Below are 25599 nucleotides of genomic sequence, written 5' to 3'. Positions count from 1 at the left end.
AAAAAAAAAATAAATAAATAATAAAAAAAAAAAAAAAAAAAAAAAAAAAAAAAAAAAATCACAGAAATAAATTAAATTTTAAAATATATTCAAATAGAAAAAAGTTATTTTAAATTGTAAAAATATTTCAATTTTTTACTGTTTTTGCTGTATTTTGCATCAAATTAATGCAGGCTTGGTGAGCAGAAGAGACTCCAATAGAAAACAAAAAAAAATCTTACTGTTCAAAAACTTTTGACTGGCAGTGGCCAAGCCTTAGTTGGGACTTCCTGTTTGTCTGAAGAATTACAGATAGGGTTTGAGAAACCTGTTTGGAAACGACCATTATTTCATTTACAATTAAATTTTAAGTACACATTGCTTAGCTTATGGTTGGCTTATTTTAATTTTTACTATTTTACATAAAAAAAACATTTTAGAGGTGCAATTGCACTAATCATTTTGGTGCGTGGGATGCCAGAAAGCAAATGTGACATCTGTTCTAAAAAACCTACTGATTTTAAATGATAAAAACAATAGAATCAAATACTAGTGCACACATCTGGCAGTGTAGAAACGCTTCTTAAAATGATTCTGCAGCATCACAGAGGTATGACGAATATATGTAAATAGCACCAGGACACGACCCCTGGTGCAACAATCTTAAGTGGCCACCAGGGAGGGCTGAAGAGCAGCTATATACGTGTATCTAAATTCCATACAGCTGGAGAGCTTCCAGTTCAATGCCGATCTCTCTCCCTTTCCTTTCCCGCTCCAGTCCCCCCTCCCCCTGCGATGTTTTTTTTCAGCCCGTCTCTCTCTCTCTCTCTCTCCCCTCCTTTCCTTCCTCTCTCTTTCTCTTTCTCTTTCTCTTTCTCAGCCTCTTCCTTTCCCCTCCCTGGCTGCAAACCAGTTCACTCCCTTTCCCCTCTTTCTCCCAACTCATTTCCATCGAATTTTTTCTCTTTCAGCAATCATCTGACCGCATGTCCAAACAATTATACACACACACACCGGCAAAAGACCCTCTTGTTCTCCATCCTGCCCATTACCCTGCCACTTCTGTCTGCCCTTCTTTGCATTTTACTCCCTCTTTCAAAGGTGTGACGACATTGCAAGTTATGTAACATTGTTTACACCCGGTTTAGAGAGAACCCTGCCCAGCAACACACACTCACACACACCCAACAGAAGAGGATGCATCCAGCTCATAATCAACACAAAAAGAGCCATGGGCCTCCAGTGTGCTGAAGGTTACATAACCGTCCAGAGGAGTGGTGCAGTGATGCCATTAGACCAGGATGCCAGACACTTGTCTGCCATATATATATATATATATCCCAACAAAGAGATATACAGATATGGTATATGGATATGCAGATACACTCTCTCTCACCTGGGTTCCATCCCTTGTGTGCTGAAAGAGGCCGATCCAGACTCTGTGCCGCTCTCAGCATCACTTTCAGACTGATACTCGACTGGAGAGGTTGAGCCTGGCTTTATACGCACTGGAAAATAAAAATAAATTAATATTAGTGAAATACTCAGTTGAAATATTAACATGGATTTCAGCATTTTTAAGTATCTCACACTTTATTACTATTATTATTATTTTGAATACGTTTTTATTTTACACGCTACCAGTCAAGTTTTTGAACAGTAAGATTTTTAATTTTTTTAATGAAGTCTCTTTTGCTCACCAAGCTTACATTTATTTGATCCAAAATACAGCAAAAGCAGTATTATTGTGAAATATTTTACTATTTAAAATGACTGCTTTATATTTGAATATATTTTAAAATGTAATTTATCCCTGTAATCAAAGCTAAATTTTAAGCATCAACTCCAGTCTTCAGTGTCACATGATCCTTCAGAAATCATTCTAATATTTGCTGATTTGCTGTTCAAGAAACATTTTTTAAATAATTATTATCAATATTTAAAACAGTTGAGTACTTTATTCAGGATTCTTTAATAAATAGAAAGATCCAAAGATCAACATTTATCTGAAATAAGTTTTTGTAACATTATACACTACCATTCAAAAGCCTGGAGTCAGTATTTTTTATTTATTTTATTTATTTTTTTATTTTTTTTTGGAAAGAAATTATAGAAATTAATACTTTTATTTAGCAAGGATGCTTTAAATTGATCAGAAGTGATGACAAAGACATTTATAATGTTACAAAAGATTTCTATTTCAGATAAATGCTGTTCTTCTGAACTTTCTATTCATCAAAGAAACCTGAAAAAAAAATTCTACTCGGCTATTTTTAACATAATAATGATAATAATAATAAATGTTTATTACAGAATATTAGAATGATTTCTGAAGGATCATGTGACTAAAGTAATGATGCTAAAAATTCAGCTTCAGCTTTGAAATCAGAAATAAATTAAAGTTTAAAATACATTCAAATAGAAAAACAGTTATTTTAAATAAAAAAATATTTCAAAATTTTATTGTTTTTGCTTTACTTTGGATCAAATAAATGCAGCCTTGGTGAGCCGAAGAGACTTTTGACTGGTAGTGTTTTGTTTGTTTGTTTTTTTAAAATTTTAGAGTATTTTTGTTGTTTTGTCTTATCAGTTTTTAATATGCTTTTTAAATATTTTTATATAATTTTTTATTAATTTTTAGATGTAGTTAGTTTGCAAGAAGCTCATATATATATATATATATATATATATATATATATGAGCTACTTATTTTTTAATATAAGCATAAAAAAAGATATATATATATATATATATATATATATATATTTTTTTTTTTTTTTTTTTTTTTTTTTTTAACCAAATGTAGATTAGCTAATTGTCACAAGATCATTGTGTTAGTATCACAAAGTCTCACAATATAACACAGTAAGTTAGCTGTATGCAAAAGATTCATTAATTCAGCAATCGGTTGCACTATAATGGTCACACTGTATTGTTTTGATGCACTAAAAATCATTTTGTTTGGAAATTTGATTCAATAGTAGTGTTGTGGTACCACTAGAGTTTAAAACAAAAGACATTTTTAAACGCATGTTAGAACGCACATCATTAGCAGAGCTGACCTATATTTGGTTCCAATCTTTTTTTGGATGTGGTTTTGAATAAAAATCAGCTCTTGTTACGGACCCTACCAATGAACATCTTTTGTACATTATTAAAAGCAATTAAATATAATTTATACAACTGAGTTCACGTGATTAATGCCACAAATTTGGAGGATGAAATTTGTTTTTGAAACCCAGATCTTCAATGTAGTCTAAAAATTTTCAAGTTGTTCTGTTCATATGTTATGATTGTTTTGAAAAAAAAAAAAAAAACTCCTCCTGAAATAAGGTGTGAGTGGAGCACTGGGCCCATTTCTCAAACAAGCCATTAAGTGAAATACAGAAAACCCTTCCTGCCTAAAATTTAACATCACTTCCAGGACCTAATATGATTCAGACCATTATTTTACATTTCTGAGAAGTCTTCTTTGTGTTTTTTGGCAACCAGACAGTTCTCAAATCCACAGGACAAAGAAAAAGAGAAAAAAATATATTACAAGTTAAATTCATGTTCCATATTGACAAAGGGTGTGGATAGTTAAGTACTGGCCTGAGATGTCTGGACATGACCTTTGACCCGCCACGGAGGAGATGATTTGTAGAAGCCCCAGAGTATTCAAAGATTACCCTCCAAATGAAAGGGGGAAGGGTGCTGCCCATTCATTAATTGTCTCCTCTCTCCAACCCTGACTGCCCCACATTATTCAAAAGACAAAAAAACTATATTCAGAGATACTTCATGTACAGCCTCTCACTAGAGACAATATGGGGTGCTATGGGCCTGTTCACTAAAGCACACTGCGTCCTCCACCTTGGTAGTTTTCCCATAAATTGAGTCCAAAAGAAACTGATCTACTTCTCTTTGAAGATGGTCCCCACCCAAATTCACACAATTCACTGACCTTCATAATCTGCCCATTACGTTCAACTGGGCTTCACCAGCGGAGCTACATACAAAGTTAATAACCACCAAGCACAACTCCTCCCTGAGTTCAGATTTTGGGGTTGTATTAGTGTGTTAAACAAGCATTAGTGTTTTTTCATAGTTTTATTTGGGTGGGGTTCTCGTATTAAAAAACATTCAGCACATTTCATTCAGCGCTTTTTTGTGTGTTTTAATGTTTTTATTATGGTCCAAGACCTGCATGGTGTCTTTCAGAGGAGGTTGAAAGCCGTGAGATTAAAAGGGCAATGGGAAGAAAAAGACTCAAGTGGACCGAACCAATTGGCTCTTAAGAGGGGTGAAGCATGGAAAGATTCAAGTTTTGGGGAAGAAAACTGAAGTCTTAAACCGAAATATCAAAGGTTCCTTTCCCAAAAATTTTTCACAGTAACCACAGTTTTATCTTGGGGCAAATTACGCACCAAATTTAAATACTTGGGGTTAGGCATTTCAACAAACCCTTAAGACTGAGAAATACTAATAGTCCCTAGCAGGACCAGTAATAACCACTGTAACTATAGCATTTGTGGGAAACTATGGCTACTACGGTAAAGTTTTATAATTTGTCCCGCTTAAAAGTTAAACACCATGTCAAAAGCTGTTTGTTGAAAAAAAAAGAAAGTCTTTAGAAACTTCAAAAAAACCTTTTCATAGTGAAACTGAAACACAGAGTGTACTTAGTGTACAATTTTTTTAATAACACCTTTTTAATAAATACCGGTAAGATTTGCTTGATTATCTCCATTAATTAAAAGTTTAAGCTTGCATCTGCCTCGCCCTGAAATCATCTTTTGTGCCTTTTTATGTACGTCCATATGTGTGGGATGAAGCCGCGTTTGTTTGCTGATAACTAAATGCTAATGGCACGAAACTACAAGAGGGTGAGACCAAGGGTGTGACCACCTCAAGGAAACAGGAAAAAGAACTGAAGAACAGATGATCAGCAATGCCATATGAACGGTTTAAAAAAAGGGGGGGAACAAGATCCATCCCACGCTCATATTTGCCTTCTTGCCTTTGACCTACTGCACAATGGCACTTCATGCATGTCTACAAAACTCAACTCAAGTAAGAGCATGTCACTCTATTGAACATGGATGGGGATTGTAAAGTAAATAATGATTCTATTCCATTTAACAATTCGGATTCCTAAATGAGTTTTTTAGTAGTTTTGAGAAAGAAAGAACAGACAATATTTACTGCTCGTACAGTAGCCTGTCAAATGATGAGATTAATCCTTTCAGATTTCAACCAAACGGTTATAATGAGAGCTGTCGAAGTTAATGATGCAATTAAATAGGTTTAAAAGCATGAACAGATTCATCCATTTTAACACTACAACTGCTATATTCTGTGCTTAATAGTTTCTAAAAACTGATGTTGAGCCTTCAAAAATGATTAGAATTGATCTCAACACATGTAAGTTTGTCTATAAAGTGTACCAAAAGTTTTATAATTAAATTAGAGCAGATTTGTTTTTCCATTTCCAATGCATTTCATGAACGCACAGTTTAAGAAATATAAAATCTCGCATGTAAGACAAGTATCTGGAATATCTGCCTGTTCAGTTAAAATATATAGAAATATTATAATTATATAATTCTTCTATGTTTTTGAAAAAGTCCTTTCTAATGCAACACTTGTTTGATCTAATAAAAGAAATAATATAGCTGCAATTAGCGATTACCTGGGTTCAAGCGCTTTAGGTATTTAAGCACATAAGGAAAAAGACATTACATATTATTTAGCAAGCCTCTAACCACCTAAATCAATTACTAAAAAAGCATTTTTGTCAAATCCAGGTGATTTAACATGGAAATATGATGTTTTTATAACATTTATGACTGTTATAGCACCAGCTGTGGTCCGAGCTCCCTGAAACCACATGTGCTCAGCGGGTTTCGTGAAGTTTTAAGTTTTCATTTTAGGCTTTATAGGCTTTTGGGTATATTTGGACAGGCCCCTTTTCTAAAGGATCCTGTTATAGCTTTCCAAAGCGTAATTTTCAACATGTTTTTTAATTATTGACCTGGAGAGTCCAGAAAAAAAGTAAAAAAAAAAAAAACCTAGGATTAGTTCGCAAAAGTAGGTTTTTCACATCTTCTCAATCATTTGTAAAACGGTTTGATTGACAGCAGTGGTTCTAGAGGCAAAGTTGTTTGGAACAAGGAGGTCTATAATACAATACGAGTATCGCGTGTATGTGTGGAAAACCGTGCAATTTTACAACTCAAAAAATGCACTCAAAAAATGTGATACCACCCCAAAGTGGCAGATTTCTTTCAAATTTCTCACAGATTTTTGGGGCTGTGAGCCAAACAGGCCCACCGATTTCCGTTTCGTTTGGCCTTCGTTAACCTTGTCTAATAGGTGCTCAAATTTCATCGGCCAATAGTGGCCATGTTTTTTGGAGATGCGCAAATGTCCCCATAGACACTTGTGGCACAACCAAGACCATGCACAGCAATTTTCATGTTGATAGGACAAATGATTGCCTAGTTATAGCCTGTTTTTCCCTCTTATAGCGCCACCAAGTGGCCAATCTCTGCGATTTTTTCCTGTGACCTCAGCTTGAGCTCTTACACAGGTGTTCTGAGTCTGCCGAAGATATCTCAGTCCGTTCAAGAGTTACAGGCATTTTACTAAACGTGGTCCTCCCCCTTTCGAACATTTTGGTGTCCATTTGCCACGGTGAGTCGAAAGTTCAACTTTTTTTTTTGATAATTATTGATGTTCACTCTCCAGAGAATCTTTTTGCAATGGTTTGATTCTGTTGGGGCAAAAAACCTGAGCTAGTTCGCAAAAGAAGTTTTTGCAAAAAATGTGAAATACCCAAAAATTTTGCTTCCAATCAAATCTGTGTTTTGTCCGGCTTGTATTTCAGCGCTAAGCACTTGAACCCCTAATTATTACAATTTAAAATAGCAGTTTTCTATCTGAATATATTTTAAAAATGTAATTAATTTATTTGAATTTTCCATTCTTTATTGCTGCATGATCTGTTAAAAATATTGCTAATATTTGGTGCTCGAGAAATATTTCCTATTGTAATCAATATTGAAAACAATTATGCTGTCAAGTATTTTTGTGCAAACAGTTACATATTTTTTTAAAGGATTCTTTGATGAACAAAATTCAGAAGAGCACTGATTTTAAACAGAAATAGGCATTTGATTAATTTAATGCATCCTTACTGAAAAAAAGTTTTTTTATTTTTTTATTTTAAATGATAAGATATATTGTTTGGTTGTCTTTTATTAAAAAATATTATTTAAAAATACAAAAAAAAAAAAAAAAAAAAAAAAAAAAAATCAATAACATTTACTGTTTAATAATTTTATATTAATTAATATTTTATATTTCAATACATTCAATTAAATATTTAACTGACTGACAGTTAAGTGGTTCTAATGCACTAATGTGTAATTTATTATTTTATTAATGGAAGCAAATGTCAAGAAAAGGATAAGGTTATGGCATGTTGTAAATATCAAAACGGTAAACTTTACAAGCTGTCGTTTGTTAACATTAGTTAATGTATTAACATGAGTGAACAATGAACCATACATGTATTATAGTATTTATTAATCATTGTTAATGTTAGTTAATGAAAATACAGTTGTTCATTGCTTGTTCATGTTAGTTCACAGTGCATTAACAAATTTTAACAAACAACTAGTGATTTTAATAATGCATTAGTGAATGCTTAAATATTAACTAAGGTTATAAATGCTATAGAAGCATTCATTCTTAATTGATGTTAACTGATGTAGTTAACTAATGTTAACTAATGTACCTTATTGTAAAGTGTTACTATCAAAACAGTTCCAAATTAGAACAGGTTCATGATTCCCAACTCACTATAATAGCTATTATGTAGATTTATGATATGTAGATTTATCTCTTTCAGTTCAATGGTCAGAGTACAATCAACTCTGACCTGACACTAAATAAATGTGTGTTAAATGCTAAATTAAAGAACTGAATGATAAAATGAGACTTTAAAGGAGTAGTTCACTTCCAGAACAAAAACTTACAGATAATTTACTCTCTGAGTTGACGACTGAAGAAAGAAAGACATGACCATCTTGGATGACAAAGGGGTGAGTGAATTATCTGTAAATTTTTGTTCTGGAAGTGAACCTCTCCTTTAATGCCACTAGCGCTATAACCAAGCATGTGCAATAGGACACAGCCATATTACCTGATCCCTCCGACCGCCCGTCGCTTCCGATGAGAGGTACTGTGATGGCGGCGGTAGCCACTCCGTCTGTGGGTACAGTTGTGTAGACGACCGGTAAGGATTGCACCACCACGGGGATGGTTTGCAGCTGCCCCATTTTACTGGGCATGTTCACGGAGGGTATGGTGTGGATGACATGCAGGATCTGCTGACCTCCGACCCCCTGCGTGGACGCCAGGATGGAGCCCGGCGACAGCACCGCCGGGATGGTGGCGCTCGCCGTGATGTTTTGAGGAGGCGGGTTCGCAGGAGTGGAGGTTGCCGTGGCTATCGGAAAGGAGGGGCGGGGCTTGTTGAGGGACAGGTCCACGGGTTCCGTCTGGTCGTCATCGTTGTGTTGGGTGCTGATGTCACGGAGCGGAGGGGGCGAGGATTTGATTTTGAGGTCTGTAGGCTCAGGACAATCGTCTAACGGCTCTTGTTTCTGTAGAAGCACAAAAATAGATGAAAACTGTGAGGAAAACGAGGGAGATAAGGAACAAATATAGAAGAGCAAACGAGGCGAGGAAGGAGATTACGAAGGACAGAAAGGAAAGGGAGGGTACAGAGCGCTCATGCTCAGCTGTGCAGCAGCTCCACAAAACACAGGAACAATGGCTGGCCAGATTGGGCCTCCGCGCTGCAGAGGAGAAGGCCTAAACCTGGCATGAGTCCAGCTCAACACAGCCAAACCCAGACGCACACATTTACACACACATACACAAAGCAGAGATCTGTGCATGTGAGAATGTGTGTGTGTGTGTGTGTGTGTGTGTGTGTGCGTGTAAGCTACACCCATTAAACTCCCTCTGCAGTAAGACTTAAGTAACCTTAAAGCCTGTGTGTTTATGCTTTCGGTGAGGTAATAAAACAAATGAAAAGTTTGAAAATAATTCCTGAATGACACTTCATGCAAACAGAGTGGTTGGTGTGTTTTCAGCATCGGCAAGGGAACACTGAACTTAAAACATTAAACCTGTGTTGCCTTTCCATGCAAAATGCTTAAGCATGATGCTAGGATGTTGTGGGTGGTTGTCAGGGTGTTGCTAAGTGGTTGATAAAGTATTCTGAGTGCTTTTTAGCACATTGCTTTGCAGTTGTTGGGTCTAGTTCCATTTTTCAATGCAAGTCTATGGGACTTCTAAGGATGTAAATGGGTAAAAACACTATTCAGATTATTCAAAAATGATTTTTCTTTCAAATGCTGCTTGCTGTAGGCATGAATTCAAATATTTTAAATATTTGTTAATTTTTAAATAAAATATTTTTCCCAATTGGCATTTTAAAGCTTATTATTATTATTATTAGTTTGCTTGTTAGTGTGCTTTTTTTTTGTTAAAAAGACATTTTTAAATAGGTTTTTAAAGTAAGATTTTTTTTAAACCATTATTAGACATAAAACAAAATAAATAAATACAAAAAAAAAAAAAAAGGCAAACTTCTTGTTTCAAACTGATTATTTTAAAAGGGTCATGAAAATTGTCTTGATCTTTTGGCATATAAGAGGTTTTTGTACCATTAACACATCCTGCAAGTTTCATTGCTTTAAAACCTCCTCCTCATTATAAACAAAGCGCTTTTTTTAATCAAGCTGCAAAAACAGCTCGTTTGGATCTGAGGTGCACTAGATCTGACTGCAGCTGCATCACAAACTGTAAATAAATGATTTCATAATGCTTTCTGTGGAAAATTACAATTTTTTTATTATTATGTTGTCAAAACACATGCAATAGTGAGGGGGTGCTGATATTGTTTCCTACGCAATGACGTTAGCCAATCATAACAGTGGCCAATTACTGAGAAGCCCCTTAAAAACAGGTCGTTCAGACAGAGGGTCTTTTTTTTGTGCAAAACACTTTATTAACATTAGTAAACCTAAAAATAATTTTAAAAATCCATGTTGTGACCCCTTTAATTAATCAAATTATTAGCGTTTATTAGAGATTTGTCAAAATATTCAACAACAAAATTCATTTTATTACTATTTTATGCTTTTATTATATGTTCATCTCCATTTTTTTCTCTATATACCCAATAATAGGTATTAATAATTTACAATAACAGTGATGCCTGCATTAATAACAAGGTTTTATGTCAGTTTGTTGTAATCTTTCAGCTTGAAGCTGAACTTTCCAATTCACATGCTTGAAATGATATCATTAAAAACATAAAGGAGCATTCTCATGGCGTTAAAATAAAAAAATAAAAAATAAAATAAAATAAACAATATAAAGTCAAGACAGGTACAGACAGAGGTTATGCAGCCGAGTTGTGTAACTGGAGGTGTTAGGATTAAACGAATGAGAGAAAACGAGAGCAAGTGGGCCGGGGTGGGAGCGAAACACAGAGAATAAGGGGAGAGTGGGTGGGAAAGGCCTCCGGTTGTCATGGAAACTGGGAGGTATATCAGCTGACTCACTTTCCCTCTCTCTCGCGATCCCGCCCACCTCTCACTCAGTCTCTCTACGGTTTCTCCACCCTGCCACCTCACTCTCTCTGCATCCCCACCCTTCATCCACTCCACCTTTCTTGTCGTCTTGAGTTGTTTTCCATTGCCCGAACTCAAAGAAATCACGTAAAGACGTAGCGTTGGAGTCGGGAGAACGACATCGATAAGTGACCCAATTATCACCAGCGTGCTGTGTGGGATGTTAATTGAGTGTGTTCAATATCTATTAGCAGTTGTAGGAAACTGTCTAGGCCTGCGGCAGCAAGTAAGGGTGGTGAGAAGGACGAAACTTGTGGCTGTCATTATCAAAACTAATTGTGTTTGATCTGCGTGATCTTTTACGACAGCATTCATATTAGCCATAAGTATGGGTTGTGTTAACTAGATACATAAAAAAAAACTAACTGAGAGAAACATTTTGAGATCCATCTTTTCACACTGAGGGACTCATATGCAACTAATACAGAAGGTTCAAACACTCACTGATGCTCCACAAGAGAAAAACGATGCATTAAGAGCCGGGGGGTGAAAACTTTTGAACAGAATGAAAATGTGTACATTTTTCTTATTTTACCTAAATATCTTTTTTTTTTTTTTTTTTAGTACTGCCCTTCAGAAGCTACAGAAGATACGTACGTATTTCCCAGAAGACTAAATAAGTTAAATTTACCCTGATCTTCAAATTCAAAAAGTTTTCACCCCCCCAGCTCTTAATGCATTGTTGCTCCTTCATCTTCATCTGTAATAGTTGCATATGAGTCCCTCAGACTTATCAAAAGAAAATTGTTACCTTATAATTAACAAATGTGACTGAACAGCTCCCTTCTCCTTATAATCGCACCCCATCCCTTAAATCGCCTTCTATCAGGTTCCTGGCAGGTCTGGGTGTGACAGAGAGAGGACAGGCACAGTAACAACCAGGACTGGTGGCAGGTGATGAGGCACACCTGAATTAAATGGAGCTTCGTCACCACAGCCGTTAAATGCCGAGCACGCCTATTCTCAAGAGACCGGTCTCTTTTCCCCGTGTGTGCACACTGTGTCCTTGCAAGGCCAGGAGGGAAGCTGGGAAAGACTGGGAGCAGGCAACGCTGGCGTCCGGCTGGAATTCGCCCCTCAGAAAAGCCGAGCTGCTACAGAAGCCACTGCTCCTTCTGCCCTGAATAGAGGAGCGGCTGCCGAGACTCCGCCTCACTTTACTTAGGCTGAACTCCCTCGACACTACCTGCCTTTGTGACTTCCCTGGCACAGCGAGGACACCAGCTCCCAGGTTTATTTTGGTCACCTTTATTCCTTTTTTGGCATGTTTTATTTATGTTAAGTATAACCCTCTCCACAGCCTGATGCCACACCCACTGTGTCTGTCATTGCTCCTCCCACTGCACAAAGCTGAATACAATGGAAGATCTGGCTGTGGATATACTGCAATAAAAGCACACGCAGGTAAAACACAGACAAACTGATTAAAACAGCCAACTATTACCATATCAAGTGCATACAAACATGCAACGTGAACGGTCCAGTGGAAAAGTATTGGCATAAACATGAGTGAAGACAGAAGAGCAACTAATCATGGTAAAGGTTGGCAGCACACAGTGAACCGCTCCCTGTTTCTCACCGTGTAGAAATGCAGAACAAATTGGGGGAGAGACAGAGAGAGAGCGAGAGAAAAAACTACAACTATTATGTGAGCTTCCGGTGAAAAATCCTTCAGTTTAATAATGTTATGAATGATGGACTGATGGTAGTACGACTCTCTGCTGACCTTACCAACGACCATTAACGGGGAAATTGGCTATTAATAATATTCCCAAGAGAGTTCATCAACTTTACATTCCACCACAGTACTGAGAGATGAAAAAGCTTTGTTACAAATTAGGTTACTAAACAGTTACAACAGACGACAAAAGACTGATTACAACAATCTGCATTCCTGTCTTGGATAATGAAGTTTTACACATTGATGACAACTGTTTTTACGGCCTTCAAAAACAGCAAAAGGGGGTGGCTACCTCTACTACTAAAGTTCAATATTCAAAGATAGGATGATGGTTTTGCACTAAACGTGCATCGGATACAAGTTGGCATTTGTACCGCGATGCATTATTAATTTTTTTTTAAATATGTTAGAAATAATGCATTGCGGTACAGTCCCACCTTCTAAATGCGTCATCGCGTCACTGCAGCAGCCGTTAAAAGCTACGGTTCCCATATGAACCGAGGCTAGACCAGCCAATGCACATGTGTAGCCATAAGCGCACTATGACTGCACATGCACATTGGCTAGTCTAGCCTAAAAAAATAACACTATTTTTTTGAGGAAATAACACTTTTTTTTTGAGGAAATAACACAGTTTTTTGAGGAAATTAAACACTATTTGAGCATGGGGCAGTTAATTTTACATTTTGTTGCTGATTTGAAAAATGTAATTTAATACGATGTTTTTGAGATTTCAGGATTCCCCCATTCATTTAGATAGGACTTGGTCTTGTATGAGCTGCCCGGAGGCGTTGCAAATATGGCAGCCAAGTGAATAGACTGTATTTAACAGGGACTTTGATTACAGTACATAAAATTTCCACATACACAGAGTAAGAAGAGATGACTGATGGGACGATGGCGAATGATTTACAGATTCTGCGCACCAGACAAATATCAAATCTTGAAAAATGTGTGCTAAGTACTACCGCTCTGTAGTATAAATAGTACGCGTGATCGCAAATCTCAAAAGTCTCGTAAAAAGTGAGTGTGCATTCAAAAGCGATTTCAATGCCTCGCATAATAGCAACCCTGATGCCCACAATTTATATACAGTAGAATTACACCGCGATATAATTGCAAAAAAAAGCATTGAAATATGTTTTTTCCTCCCATCATAGGAGTTCTGTAGTACACATCATTTCCTTTCCGAATACGGTATTCGGATTTAGGCACATCCCTAATCTCCATATTGAATTGCATAGCAACATATTATTTTTTTCCATTGTATCGTTTTGTTTTGAATCACACTGCATGATAGGGATGAATCGAATCACACTGCATCAGTAGCTTCTTCATAGGGCTGGGCGATTTTTCTGATTTTATCAATTCATTTGAATTTAATGTTTAGCCACAATTTTATTTTTTAGATATCAAGGAATCACAATTTTGAGTATAAATATAACCAAACATTGGAATTAGACACTTTGAAAATATGCCAATGATAACAGTAAAGAGAAAAGAATGAGTGCACGTGTGTAGCGCTCAAGTCCGTGCTTTTCCCGCAGAATTGGGCTACTTTATCACTGTTTACTTTAACACGGTTGTTTTTCATGTCCGCAGGTTGAAGCAACCACAATAACGTGATATTTAGCTCCTGAAATGCAAATTTTGCCAGGGGAACCCTGCCAAAAACGTGCATTTTACCACCCGGAATGCAATTTTTACCAGGGGAACCTCTCCAAAATTGCTAGTTTTGAGTAGCAATTGGGTGGGTTTTGTTGTGAAAACTTGGCAACCCTGTTCGCTAGGCACCATTCACACAGAATTGCTTTTGTGTTGACAAAGATGCGACATGGGCAGTGGAATAGGAAAAACATGCAAGAAGATGGGAGTGAACTTGAGCGCAGTATGGTTAGAATGCCGTTTCATGCATGAGACGTTTCAAGAGACGCGAGTGCAACAGTCAAACGCGTCCATGTTTACACAGAAAAAACATTGGAAAAGCAGCGCAATCGAATTAAAAACCTCTGAACTACTACTGTATGTTTGATGTTTCATGCTTGCATCATGGTAACAGGCTGAAAGCTGATATTTATTGTTTACAGAAGATTTGTAGTTAATAACAGTCTACTGGTGTTATACCTTTAGTCATTTTGAATTACCTTGACTTTTGAGATTTTTCCCTCGTATTATTTCTGAACATATAATATGTATAAGACAAGTTTGTACAAGTGATTTGTTTAACATTCACATCATGTTGACAACTTCTTGTGTGGTACACATGGAATAGAATTTTCTTTAATTAGAGAGTTAATAAAGAAAAAGTTACTTGAATCATGCGATGCATCAAGATGTGTATTGCATCTGCCTCAGTTATGGAGATGCACATCCCCATAACTGAGTGAAATATCAAGATTCCTGATACCACATCAATCAAAAAATGCTACACCCTAACTACTGACACATTCAAATAATGGCTATAGACTTCAAGTATAGGTATTCTTAACATCCTTGCAGCCAAATGTTAGTCTGCTTGTCTGGAGCTTTGCTCATTTTGCTGGAAATGAACATTTGGTACATGCTGCTTTGAAGACCTAAAGCATTAAGACTTCGTCTGATTACATCAGGAACATAAATAAAAGCTCATGTTGTTTTGTCTCTCCAGTCCACCTTTAAACTGTCAGAATGATGACACAAGATGATCATTGACCTCAGTGTGTCCAATACACTGCCCCAGGTTCACAGGCAACCTAGCCCTGTAATAACTCACTTTTGCCATCCCAGCTATGTCCACTCAATGTCAGTAAGCAGCCTGGATTCAGGCTTGGTGCGAAAACTGGTGTGTATCCTACCCAAAACTCCAGCTCAAGAGTTTCTTAAAGCTTTAGGTTGCATGTTGTTCAGTCAAGCCAGTCGTTTAGGATTCTGCAGGGTGTGGTGTACAGATACGGATGATAAAATATAGGAGTGGAAGGAAACAGCACTAGCTGAGGGTGATATTAGCATCTGAGTTTTCGGCCCTGCCTAGCATTTGGAAGGGAGTGTCATATAGCCTCTCCCACAAACAATTCGCCAGCTACCCACCCTGGGCCTCATTGACCTACCGGGTTACAATGTCATGCTGTCTATGAAAACCTACTCAAACTGTGATGTGTTCGAGTGCACAACTGTGAAATACCTGGCAACCGACAGCGAGCCCCTTACTTCCTTTTCACAACCGCCTCCTGCCGTATCAGATTGCGCAGGTGAAATCGACAGCAGATCTTAACGGCAACTCCAAGGTACTTTTTTCCCAAACTGAACAACTCACTGAAGACCAGCAGCTGCCTTCGACTTTTTCCCCGGCGGATCTTTCTACAGATTTTTGACCAGTGGCAAAGCTGTTCTATAATAAACAAAGAATCAAGTCTTTATGAAGCGCCCGGCTGGGCAAAAGCACATTAGACACAGAGAAGGCTGTGTGTGTGTTTGTGTATGAAGAGGATGAGAATAAAAGGGTGTGGAGCACATCTTTGTGCCTAAATTCTCCCAGAGTAAGTGCATGTCGGGCATGTATGGTGTATGTGGATGAGAGCATCTGTGTAACCCTGCAGGTACGCGGTGTTCCGTGTGTCTTACGGCTTTAGGAGAGTATAGTGAGGGAGTGGGAGTGTTGTGAGGGGGTGGGGTGGTGTGTCAGTGTGTGTGTGTTCAGGCAGAGGGGTGTGGGGAGGCTACATCACAGTCGTTCCAACTCCCGCCAGAGCCTCGTTGCCATGACTACAGCAGAACGGAAGCCTCCCTCGATATATCCTATTAGGGCCTTGGCGAGACTTGGAAGGAAAGATAGAAGGACAGAAAAGGAAAGGTACAAAAAGACACCACAACAAAGTGAAGGGGAAAGAGGAGTAATATTAATACATAAAATATTATGTTACGACTCCTTATGGGGAACTTCAGACTGTAAGATACCATCCGGCAGAGGGAATTGCCTGTTAATGATCACCCTTCTATTTCTTCATTCCGTCTTGTATATTTAGCCATGGAAAAAAATTCCAATTCCAAGTTCCAAAACATTGATTTAAAGAATGCTGATAAGTGGAGCTGTCTTCAAAAAAAATATTTAGCTCTTTCCTGGTCCCAGATGCATGTGGGATGCATATACGCTGCATGCTGAACGTAAAAAGGGAAGTGCTCTTCAAAAACAAACTTCAGTTTGATTGGCTGACTTGGTACAATTTATATCTCTCTGATGAGAAAAAGTTTATAAGTTTATAATTTAAGATTTGCAAGGTTCATGGTAGAAAGTAAACAAAATGTATTCAAGAAAGCATTTGATTTGACAAAAAAAACAAAATGTGCAGGGCTCTACAGTACGACCGAAAACTACTGCGTGCAACAGCGACTGTGAAAAATAATTAGAAGTGCCATGTGCGACTGACCCGATGTGTTTGCGCTGAGGGGAGCATCAAAGGTTTCTACATGTTTTTGCAACGTTGAGTAATGCATCACAAACATATCTCATGAATCCTTTTATAAACAAAGTGTAGAGAGAGTGTAAATAAGAGATTCATAGTGCAATTGATTATAATGGAACTTTGTGAGATTGCAATGAACTAAGATAAGTAACAACTTTTAATGATTTTTAAGAGTTTGTAAATGAGATGTTTATTTAACTGTTGCATTAAATCAATAAGACATTAGTATTGCCTGATTTTGCTCAATTTCATCATCAAAAATAGTCTAAAACAAGTCAAAACTGAACCCTTGCGCATCTCCATTCAAACACAGTTGTTTCGTTTATGAATGAACATGCGTTTTTAAATGAATCTAGTGGGTCAATGATTCAATTTCCCATTCATAAAGACAGTCACTTGCTTTATTCCTGAATGAATCAGCCGTTCTAACAAATTAAATAAATTATATGATTCAGTAATTAAATCTGACATGCCACCACCTACTGGCAGATTTAGTTTCATTTTAAAGTATCTTTTCAGTTATTTAAATCATTTAATATTTCTGCATTCAAAATTTTATATTTAAAACATTAATCTCAACATACATTTTTGAATTTGATTGCACTCATGCCACCTCTAAGCCTCATTAAACATATGAAAATACACCTACAAGCCACTTCTGTGTTCTTCTGTGCCACCTCTGTAGTACAAATTTTTAATTAGAAATTTAAAAAGCTTAAAATATATATATATATATTTTTAAATTTGACAAAGGATGACATACTTTTAATAAAGTTTAAAAAATGGCATTACAAAGGTAAAAAAATCCTGTATATCACTTTAAGGAGTCAAAAATCACCTCGTAATGGGAAGGCTAATTTTTTTAATCAGATTTTTAAACTATTGATTAGAAGGTGCTCCTGAAACTTCATCCATGCAAATGTTTTATTTGAAAAAAAATTACATCCTAATTTTTATTTAAAATGTCATAGCTATCACAACTTGATCTTCTGTTGAAACAACTTCCTTCTCATGACGTATGCTGGACTTTTCCAGTCATTTAATTTGCATAAACCCCCCTTCCTTTCCTGCAATCAACTGCAAGCTCACATTCACACCTCCCTCCCTCCAATCAACAAACAATGTGTACAGCCAAGCCCCCACCCTAATTTTCTTCTTCATTTTTGACAATCCATTTGACTCAGATGTTACATAGAAGAAAAGATTTGTCGCTACTTCTGGTTTATTGTGACTTTAACACCTGAACGTACTGAAGTCAACTAATATTACATGCGTTTGTAAAATAAACATTGCCTAAATATTTAGATATGCCCTGGGCTTATGTAGAAAGAGGAGATCCAAGTTCACCCAGTCTAGAGAAATCCTGAGGTCCACTGACTTCATTTTTGTGACATTGCAACCACACCCCTTTCCAATAACTTCAAGCTTCATACTCTCCATCCCACTATGAAGTTCAACCCCCGCACACACATATGCCACATTACAAAAGCTCACTCACCACCATACACTCCACCTCCTCTGGCTCCGGCTTGATTTGTATGGATGGCATCTCCTCAACAGGCTCAGAGGTGGCTGCAGTGGATTTCTTCGGACTCGTCTGACACTGCGAAGGAGAAACAGAGAACACTTAAGAGCTAATTAGAGCGTCAAGTTGTAGTCTTACCAACATGAGTTAGCAGAATGCTAACCTCCGATCAGATTTGCGAAATCTACAAGTCCCTTGAACAAAGCAACCTGAGTTCGGAATTGAATTTAGTACAGCAAGATGGAAAAGTTACCATGAGGCTACAGAGAGAGTTAATGATCCTCACCAGACTATTGTGAGAAGACTAAAAAGACAGTAAGTTTTTCTCAAGTTAGTTGGGGGAGGAGGAAACAAAAGAGGTGATGAGTGGAAATCAAGTACAGGTCAATCAAAGGTGGGGGGATGTTTGAAGATGGAGGGAGAATCACAGAAATGAGAAGACATCAAAGAAGAGAAAGGCAAAAAAGGCCTAGAGTATACTAAAGATACTTTAGATATTAATATCTACGGTACCTTTTGAAACTAAATGACGAAGGTGTACAAAACAGAAGATTAGAGGAGGAAAAGATGCTTCTAAAGACTGACCAGCTGGAGAAAGACAAGAAGAGAAAAAGAGTGAACCAGCAGGGAGGAGTAGTCAGCAATCCTGCGTCGCCTCCCTCTTTGAGCCGAGCAGAGTCACACCCAATTCTTTAAGACCGAATAGCAGGAGAGTGGCCAGTCTCACAGAGTAGAGCAGCAGTATTAGTGGAGAGAGAGAGAGAGAGAGTGAGTGAGGGAGAAACGTGGTAATGCTTAGGCATGGGGGTGGGAGTGGGGGTCATGTGACCCAGCTGCAGTAGATTCCACAAAGAGGTGTGGCCCCCCATAAGCTGGGGTGTGGCCGCCCTCAATGTGCCCCTCCTCCCAACCTGGCACAGACACACGGCGAACACATGCACTGTGGACAAACCTATATGCATTCCTTTTGATGGCTAATGTTGTCTGAGACGGCTGGTAAACACTAGTGTTACCCAACGCTTCATACAAACTGAATGTGAGCACAACGTCTGTAAAAGTGGCTTTGGTGAGTATGTATAATACTGTGATACTTGCAGTAGGAACTGCCACATTTAAGACAAATGATAGGCTGGCACCTTTTGATGCAAGTAAATGAGAACCACAAATAAATGGTACATTTCAAATGTGCACTGAATAGTGTACCCATAAAAAGTTCTCTCATCCAATGAAATTGGGGGATGGGTTTCTGCAGGGGGATAGGACCCTAAACCACATGTCTTTCCATCCATTAAGGAGTCCTAAAAAAGGCTGAAGACCTTTGGAAATGTTATCATTAGTTTACCTATGATGCCTCAAGGTTTTTTCGTTAACTTTCAAAGTCTAATTGGCAACGAAACTGTGTAAAATTCATTGCAAGATGAAAATATGATGTGTGCTTATGTTTCCGTTTTAGCTGCAGGGAACGAGACTCACAATGATCATCTCAAATATGCAAGAAAAATCACTGCAAAATAATACCAATGTTAACAGCTTTAAGGATAAACATACATACATAAATATTATCTTTTGATTTATACGTATAATGCTAACTACAGTTTCCTTGCAGGTATGTCTTTTTCCTTATTCACCCATAGCTGCCAGAAAGTGACTTTTGGACTCTGTCTGCAAGTTATGCACACAAGGCTGGCTCTGGCAATATGGAAGTATGCAAGCACTTCAATGATTGAGAGTAGTATTCGCCCACTGGCAAATCCTTTTGAGAGATGATGATGTATATCGTTGAGGAAGCATTACCAGAGTATGTGTGTGTACATATGTGTGAGTAGAGGCTCCCCTGGGAGCTTGCGCTGTGGGTAGTTCCAGGAATAAAAGAGGGTGGGGTGGGTGTGACCCCAGTCGCTCTATGCCCCAGCAGGAAGTTATGGAGAGAGGAGGGGGGTTCTCATTACTGAGAGAGGGAACATCAAGGATTAGAGAGAGGAAAGCACAAAGTAGAGAGGAAAGAACGAAAGAACAGGGAAGATGTGAAGAAGAGAGGGAACGATTGGGGGTGGAGGGGGAGTGGAAGAGAGAACCATCACAATCTGGGTCATGGCTTTCTCTCTCACTCATTCGCTCCAAAGCCCCCGTGGCAACCAGTCCCCGCCCAAGTGCGGCGTGGGTAGATTGTCCGTCTGGGACTGCATAGCTCACCACGCAGGCCCTTCTGTCCATCCCTTCTTCTCCAAAGAGTTATACTTTGTTAGAAAATCTATCGGAACCTAACAATCCTCAATTTGTTTAGCATTTTAAGATGTACCGAAACTTGTTGGGTGAAGAGGTATCTACAAAATGTTGGGGCAACTAAGTGCAAAATGCCAAAGAAGTAAGCCACACCAGATTTATTGACCGTTGCATTTGTTGCAGAACAGTTAGCAGTACAAACCCAGCCCTAATGCCATGACACAAAATATCCCTTGGGCACTTCATCAGGGGCTTCCCAGGTTTGAATCTCAGTTTTTTCACCTAAGGTCAGCAGAACCTTGTTGCTCTTTGAGAATGTTACTCTGGAACTTACTTGGACCAGAAGAGGCTAAACTCATAATGCGTGAGGCCCTGAGAAGGAAGTAGGACTTCAGCTCTGAAGGGCCGAAAGGGTGTTCAAAGCTGCGTGTTGCACAATCGTGTAACACGAGATTGGACGTTGGCTCGTGCTCCATACCACAGCTAGGCCCAACTGGACCCCCCTAGGAGGAGTGGTTGAGAGGGTGCGGGAGAAGTACTTGGAGAGGGGGCAGGGAGGTGTGGGCTGTTCTCTGAGTGGTGTGGGACAGTTTTCCTAGCAGCAGGGAGGAAAGGCAGGGCCTCTCCACCTCTCCTGCTGTTGTGTAGCTAGTTTCTCTGACCGCTGTAAGTACACAAGTAAAACCTTTGCCCAAATTCCAAAGTGCAGGAGCTGCCCCAATCTAGGACCTTGTCCTTTCATTGGATCATTGAGGCAGATGGAGTGGGAGGGAACCATTCCAAGTTTGAGAGGAGATGTGTTGACTCCATGTCCACAGTTGTTCCTTTTTCCATCACACAGCCACCATCTCCTAAGATTGTATTCCAAAATAATATCACTGCACCAACTAGTGTTATTGTAGGTACTCACCCAACCAGACCTTGAACATTGAGGATAAAATAAATTAAACTTTCATCTTTCAATCTTGATCTTACCTAACTACTTTATTAACTCCTGTTTCAGGTTCATTCTGGCCTACATTAAGTATCATATGAAAGCTCACCAAACAAATAGCAAAGTGCTGGGTTGTTTAAGCCTAGGGAGAATTCTGCACATAAATATTCACACACTTTGGTCTACAGTGTAGCACGATGGTCTATAAGACCAAATAAGGAAAAGAAAAATAGATCACCTTTGTTCTCATCTCATACAGAGTAAACACAAAAAAAAACACCAAAAACTGATTTGAGATCAGATTTTGTGACACGGTGCACAGCTTGAGAATACTGAGGTATTAGGGATGTAACGATATTATCAATATCGTGGTATCGCGATAGCAAAATCATCTCGATATTATCGTGGTCACATGACGATATGAAACGACAGAGATCGTCGAGGCAAAAAGTGTAGTTTTTTAAAATATTCTAACATAAAAGATTTTTAAAGTTGCGTTTTGGGCCATTATGCTTTGGCACAATATCTGTCAAAAGAACTAAAACCTAAAACGCAATATGGCTTAATCCTTACATCAAGCCTGTTTTTGTTGCGCTTCGTTCAGGCGATCAATTTGTGATTCAGTATTTTCCACGCCTCAGAACAGGTCCATTCACAGCGAATGCAATGAACTGGTTTATTACATGTGCTGTGAGTTTAGCGTGTGTTTGGGAATCCAACGGCCACCAGCTATGTTTTATTTTCACATTAGATGATTACAGCACTTCACTAGACTTGTAGTGATACTTGTTTTTGTAAGCTTGTTTTCACTGACACTAGAGTTTTCCATCAAAATAAAAGCTTAAAAAGTGCAGTATAAATTGCTGACAGCTACTGGTTTAACCCTTTAACTGTCACTGTCCGCTCTGTGGGATGCCTAAATTTACTTTACCATATAACAAATAAATTCTAATCTAATCATGACAAATGGGAAGGTCTAAGACTCCTAAATAGATGTTTTACCACTCTTTCGTGTTACAAATTATGTAGGAAAAGTAATAGATTAATTTATGACAAGAGTGCACCTCAAAAATCTACATCATAACAGGAGTTCTGACCTTTGTCACAAAAAGACTTTCTTCGTTGCGTTTTTCCCTATCATGCAATACATATCTTAAGAAATTATACATCAACTGAAAACTTAAAATCTCAAAATTCATCCTTTGAAAACCATTTTAAAATCAGACATTGCATTACCATGGAAACTGTACATCAAAACCATATTATAATAACAATATAAAATTGTTATTATTATATTCTAATTTGTTTGGCTTCTAAGACATCATTGTGAATGTAATTTAGACTGAGACAGAATATCACAAATAAAAAGAGGGTTGGGTCTCCTTTAAAGTTCAGTTCAAGTTCAAGTTTTTTTTTTTTTTTTTAATATTGCAATAAATATCAGTAGCAAATATCAGTAGCAAAGCTGCTAGTATATGATTTTCTGGTTTGAACGAAGAATGTTCTCATTGATTCATATTTGGCAAACAAAAAAGGAGATAACATCAAGAAAAGTTCTAAACATAATTCTCATGAATTGCTCTTCCTGAAGTGAAGTTCCTGATTGTATGGAATCCCATATAAAATGTATTTCCTTGGGAAAAATTTGACTGACAACAGAAAATGAAACCACACCTTAAGACAGGATGATACTATTTAATTAATATGTAAAGTGATCTATTCATGTTAAAACTATTCTGCAGAATGCAGCACTTTTGTTTTTAGCTTTGAGGAATGAAAGCATCTATGTGCTAATGTAAATTAACATTTAGCAGCCATATATTTTTAGATATACTAAGATTTTTGTAACTTTTAGCAGCTATATGTATTAAAAAAAAAAAGATGACTCATGTAGCATACCAATTTCTGTCCAGTCAAATTAGCATTAGCAAGTAGCAAAGCACATATACAAGCATAAGTTACATAAGTTAAAAGCTATTTTTACATATAACATAGAAAGAACCCTACTATTTGTTCCATCCTGAAGGGTAAACTGTGCATTTGAAGCAATTTCATCAGGTCTTTAAATGTAAATTCCTCTCTCCTTTCTCTAAAATGTTTCTGTGAATAGTTTTCTGTGCTCGCTTTTGGTCTTGGACGTTTCTCCACTGTCATCTTTATGTAAAGTAACAGTATCTAAGCACCCATTTTTGTTTTTTAGGATGCAAGCTCTTCCTACATGTAAAAAACTCTGAGCAGTTGTCATTTTTGACATGTCTATTTGATCTAATTCCTGTAAGCTGTAAAATAAGTTGTGGGTGAAGTGAACCAACCTCAAAGGGAGTAACTGACTGACAAGTAAACTTACTTTGTCATTGCTTTTCTCAGAGGCGCTCCACTAACTCCATGCACTGCCAAATAAGGTGTTCGAGGACCAACTACGAAAACAAATGAGATGTTCCTTTAGTGTTCATGGAAGAAGACAGCCTCCCCAGCACTTGGGGGGGGATACTACTCTTTTGTCAAGAAAATAAGGTCTCTGGTTGTGTATGCATGTTCGGATCCGTGTGTACGTGTACATGTTTGCCGCTGCTGTTTAAATATGTCAGAACAGTGTAATTTTAATGCAGTCTGTTGGGGCCTGGGGCACATCTTGTTCTGTGTACCAGCCAGTGCTGTCACCGCGTCCCTCCGTGTAATCAACTCATCGGTCCAAAAGCAAAAGAGGAGAAAGAAAAAGAGTGAGAGGGAGAGAGAAAGGAAAAGAGAAAAGAGGCAGAAGGGGAGGATACACATGTAAGGTCACAGCTGCATGGGGTGTGTGAGGGGGATGAGCAGGCAGAGGGTTTGGTGACACACGCAGAGCACAGGCTGTGGTGCAAGGACTCTGTCCTACCCTCTGGTTCTTTCCGTTAGCCTCTTAAAGGTACAAGCCCTCCCTTTGGCCAAAGACCACCCTGTGTGTCAGGCTTCTCTCTTTAAAGCACTATGCCTTTAGAAGCACGGTTGTGGTACCAATGATAGTTCAGATGGTAATACAAGAGCACTTTGCACACTAAAGGTGGTGTCACATTAGTGAAATTTCCGCAAAAGTTTGCAGGCAAAAAAAGGTAGAGATGTACAAAGCACAGCTCACATAGAAGTCAGTTTTAAACCAAACAGCTTTCGCTGTTGGTCAGCGACAATGACAAATTTGAACCAGATGCAAAATCTGCATGGGGAAACATGCTGCAGTCACACAAAATTTCTAATCGCATGGATTCATACTAAAAAGACTAGATTTCCACAGTAAATGTCACTGCTGTAATATAAAATCTATTCAGCAGAATTTTGCAGTGCAGAAAATGCAAAATCCAGTTGCATTTGGGTCAACACATGGGTAGGGATGTAACTGTATGAAAATTTCCTATCATGATTATAGTGACCAAAATTATCACGATTATCTGTATTACCACAGTATTGTTAAAGGGGTCATCGGATGCCCATTTTCCACAAGCTGATATGATTCTTTAGGGTCTTAATGAAAAGACTATAATATACTTTGGTTAAAAATTCTCAATGGTAGTGTAAAACATCACCCTTTTTACCTTGCCAAAATCAGCTCTGCAAAAATCATCCCATTCTAGTCAAGGCTGCTTTAAATGCAAATGAGCTCTGCTCACCCCGCCCCTCTCTTCTCTCTGTGTAGAAAGACGAGCCTGTTTAGTTTAGCCGCATTTAGTCGCGTTTAGCCGCTAAACTTGCTAACTAGCACATTTTTTGGAAAGACAATTGCAAAATTCATAAAAAAAAAACTTATAATCACTTCTGCTGTAAGTGATGCTGGATCATGAATGATTTGCATGAACATAGACGGATATATGTAGATCGGGAGGCGCATTCCCTTCACAAACAAACGTATTTCACTGCGTCTTCAGCAGCTCAGATGTCGGGAGTTACATCCAGCAACACAACACCTCAATAGCTCAATTCTTGTCCAACTTACATCCCTGCTCCGGCATCAAAACAAGGAGGTTGGACTGTTAAAACTGATCTCAGGTAAGACCCTAATGTCAATCAAACTATCGTGGGAGTGGCCTCTGTGGGTGTTGAATGGCTCCAGCTGAGAAATGCTCAATTTAAAAAAGGGAATATTATTTTTA

At 38.0% G+C, this 25599-nt stretch overlaps 1 protein-coding gene across 4 annotated transcripts in view; it reads right to left on the bottom strand.

Moving 5' to 3' along the window:
* klf8 (Kruppel-like factor 8) overlaps positions 1–25599 on the bottom strand; it is a 46193-nt gene that overhangs the window by 7438 nt on the left and 13156 nt on the right. Inside the window, exons 2-5 of one of the 4 annotated variants that reach the window (XM_051092639.1) lie at positions 23826–23895; positions 18295–18399; positions 8171–8633; positions 1376–1487 (exon numbers count right to left, since the gene is read on the bottom strand). In XM_051092639.1, the coding sequence (XP_050948596.1) occupies positions 1376–1487; positions 8171–8633; positions 18295–18345 (626 nt within the window). In that variant the 5' untranslated portion in view covers positions 18346–18399; positions 23826–23895. Of the gene's footprint in view, positions 1–1375; positions 1488–8170; positions 8634–18294; positions 18400–18484; positions 18812–18834; positions 18913–23825; positions 23896–25599 lie in introns of those variants that run through there. The other 3 variants (XM_051092641.1, XM_051092640.1, XM_051092638.1) reach the window with 3 other exon arrangements.

Source organism: Labeo rohita, chromosome 21 (genome assembly GCF_022985175.1).
Source record: "Labeo rohita strain BAU-BD-2019 chromosome 21, IGBB_LRoh.1.0, whole genome shotgun sequence".
Lineage (NCBI taxonomy): Eukaryota > Metazoa > Chordata > Actinopteri > Cypriniformes > Cyprinidae > Labeo > Labeo rohita.
The sequence above is the reverse complement of the archived record's forward strand: the minus strand, read 5'-3'. Positions and strand labels throughout refer to the sequence as shown.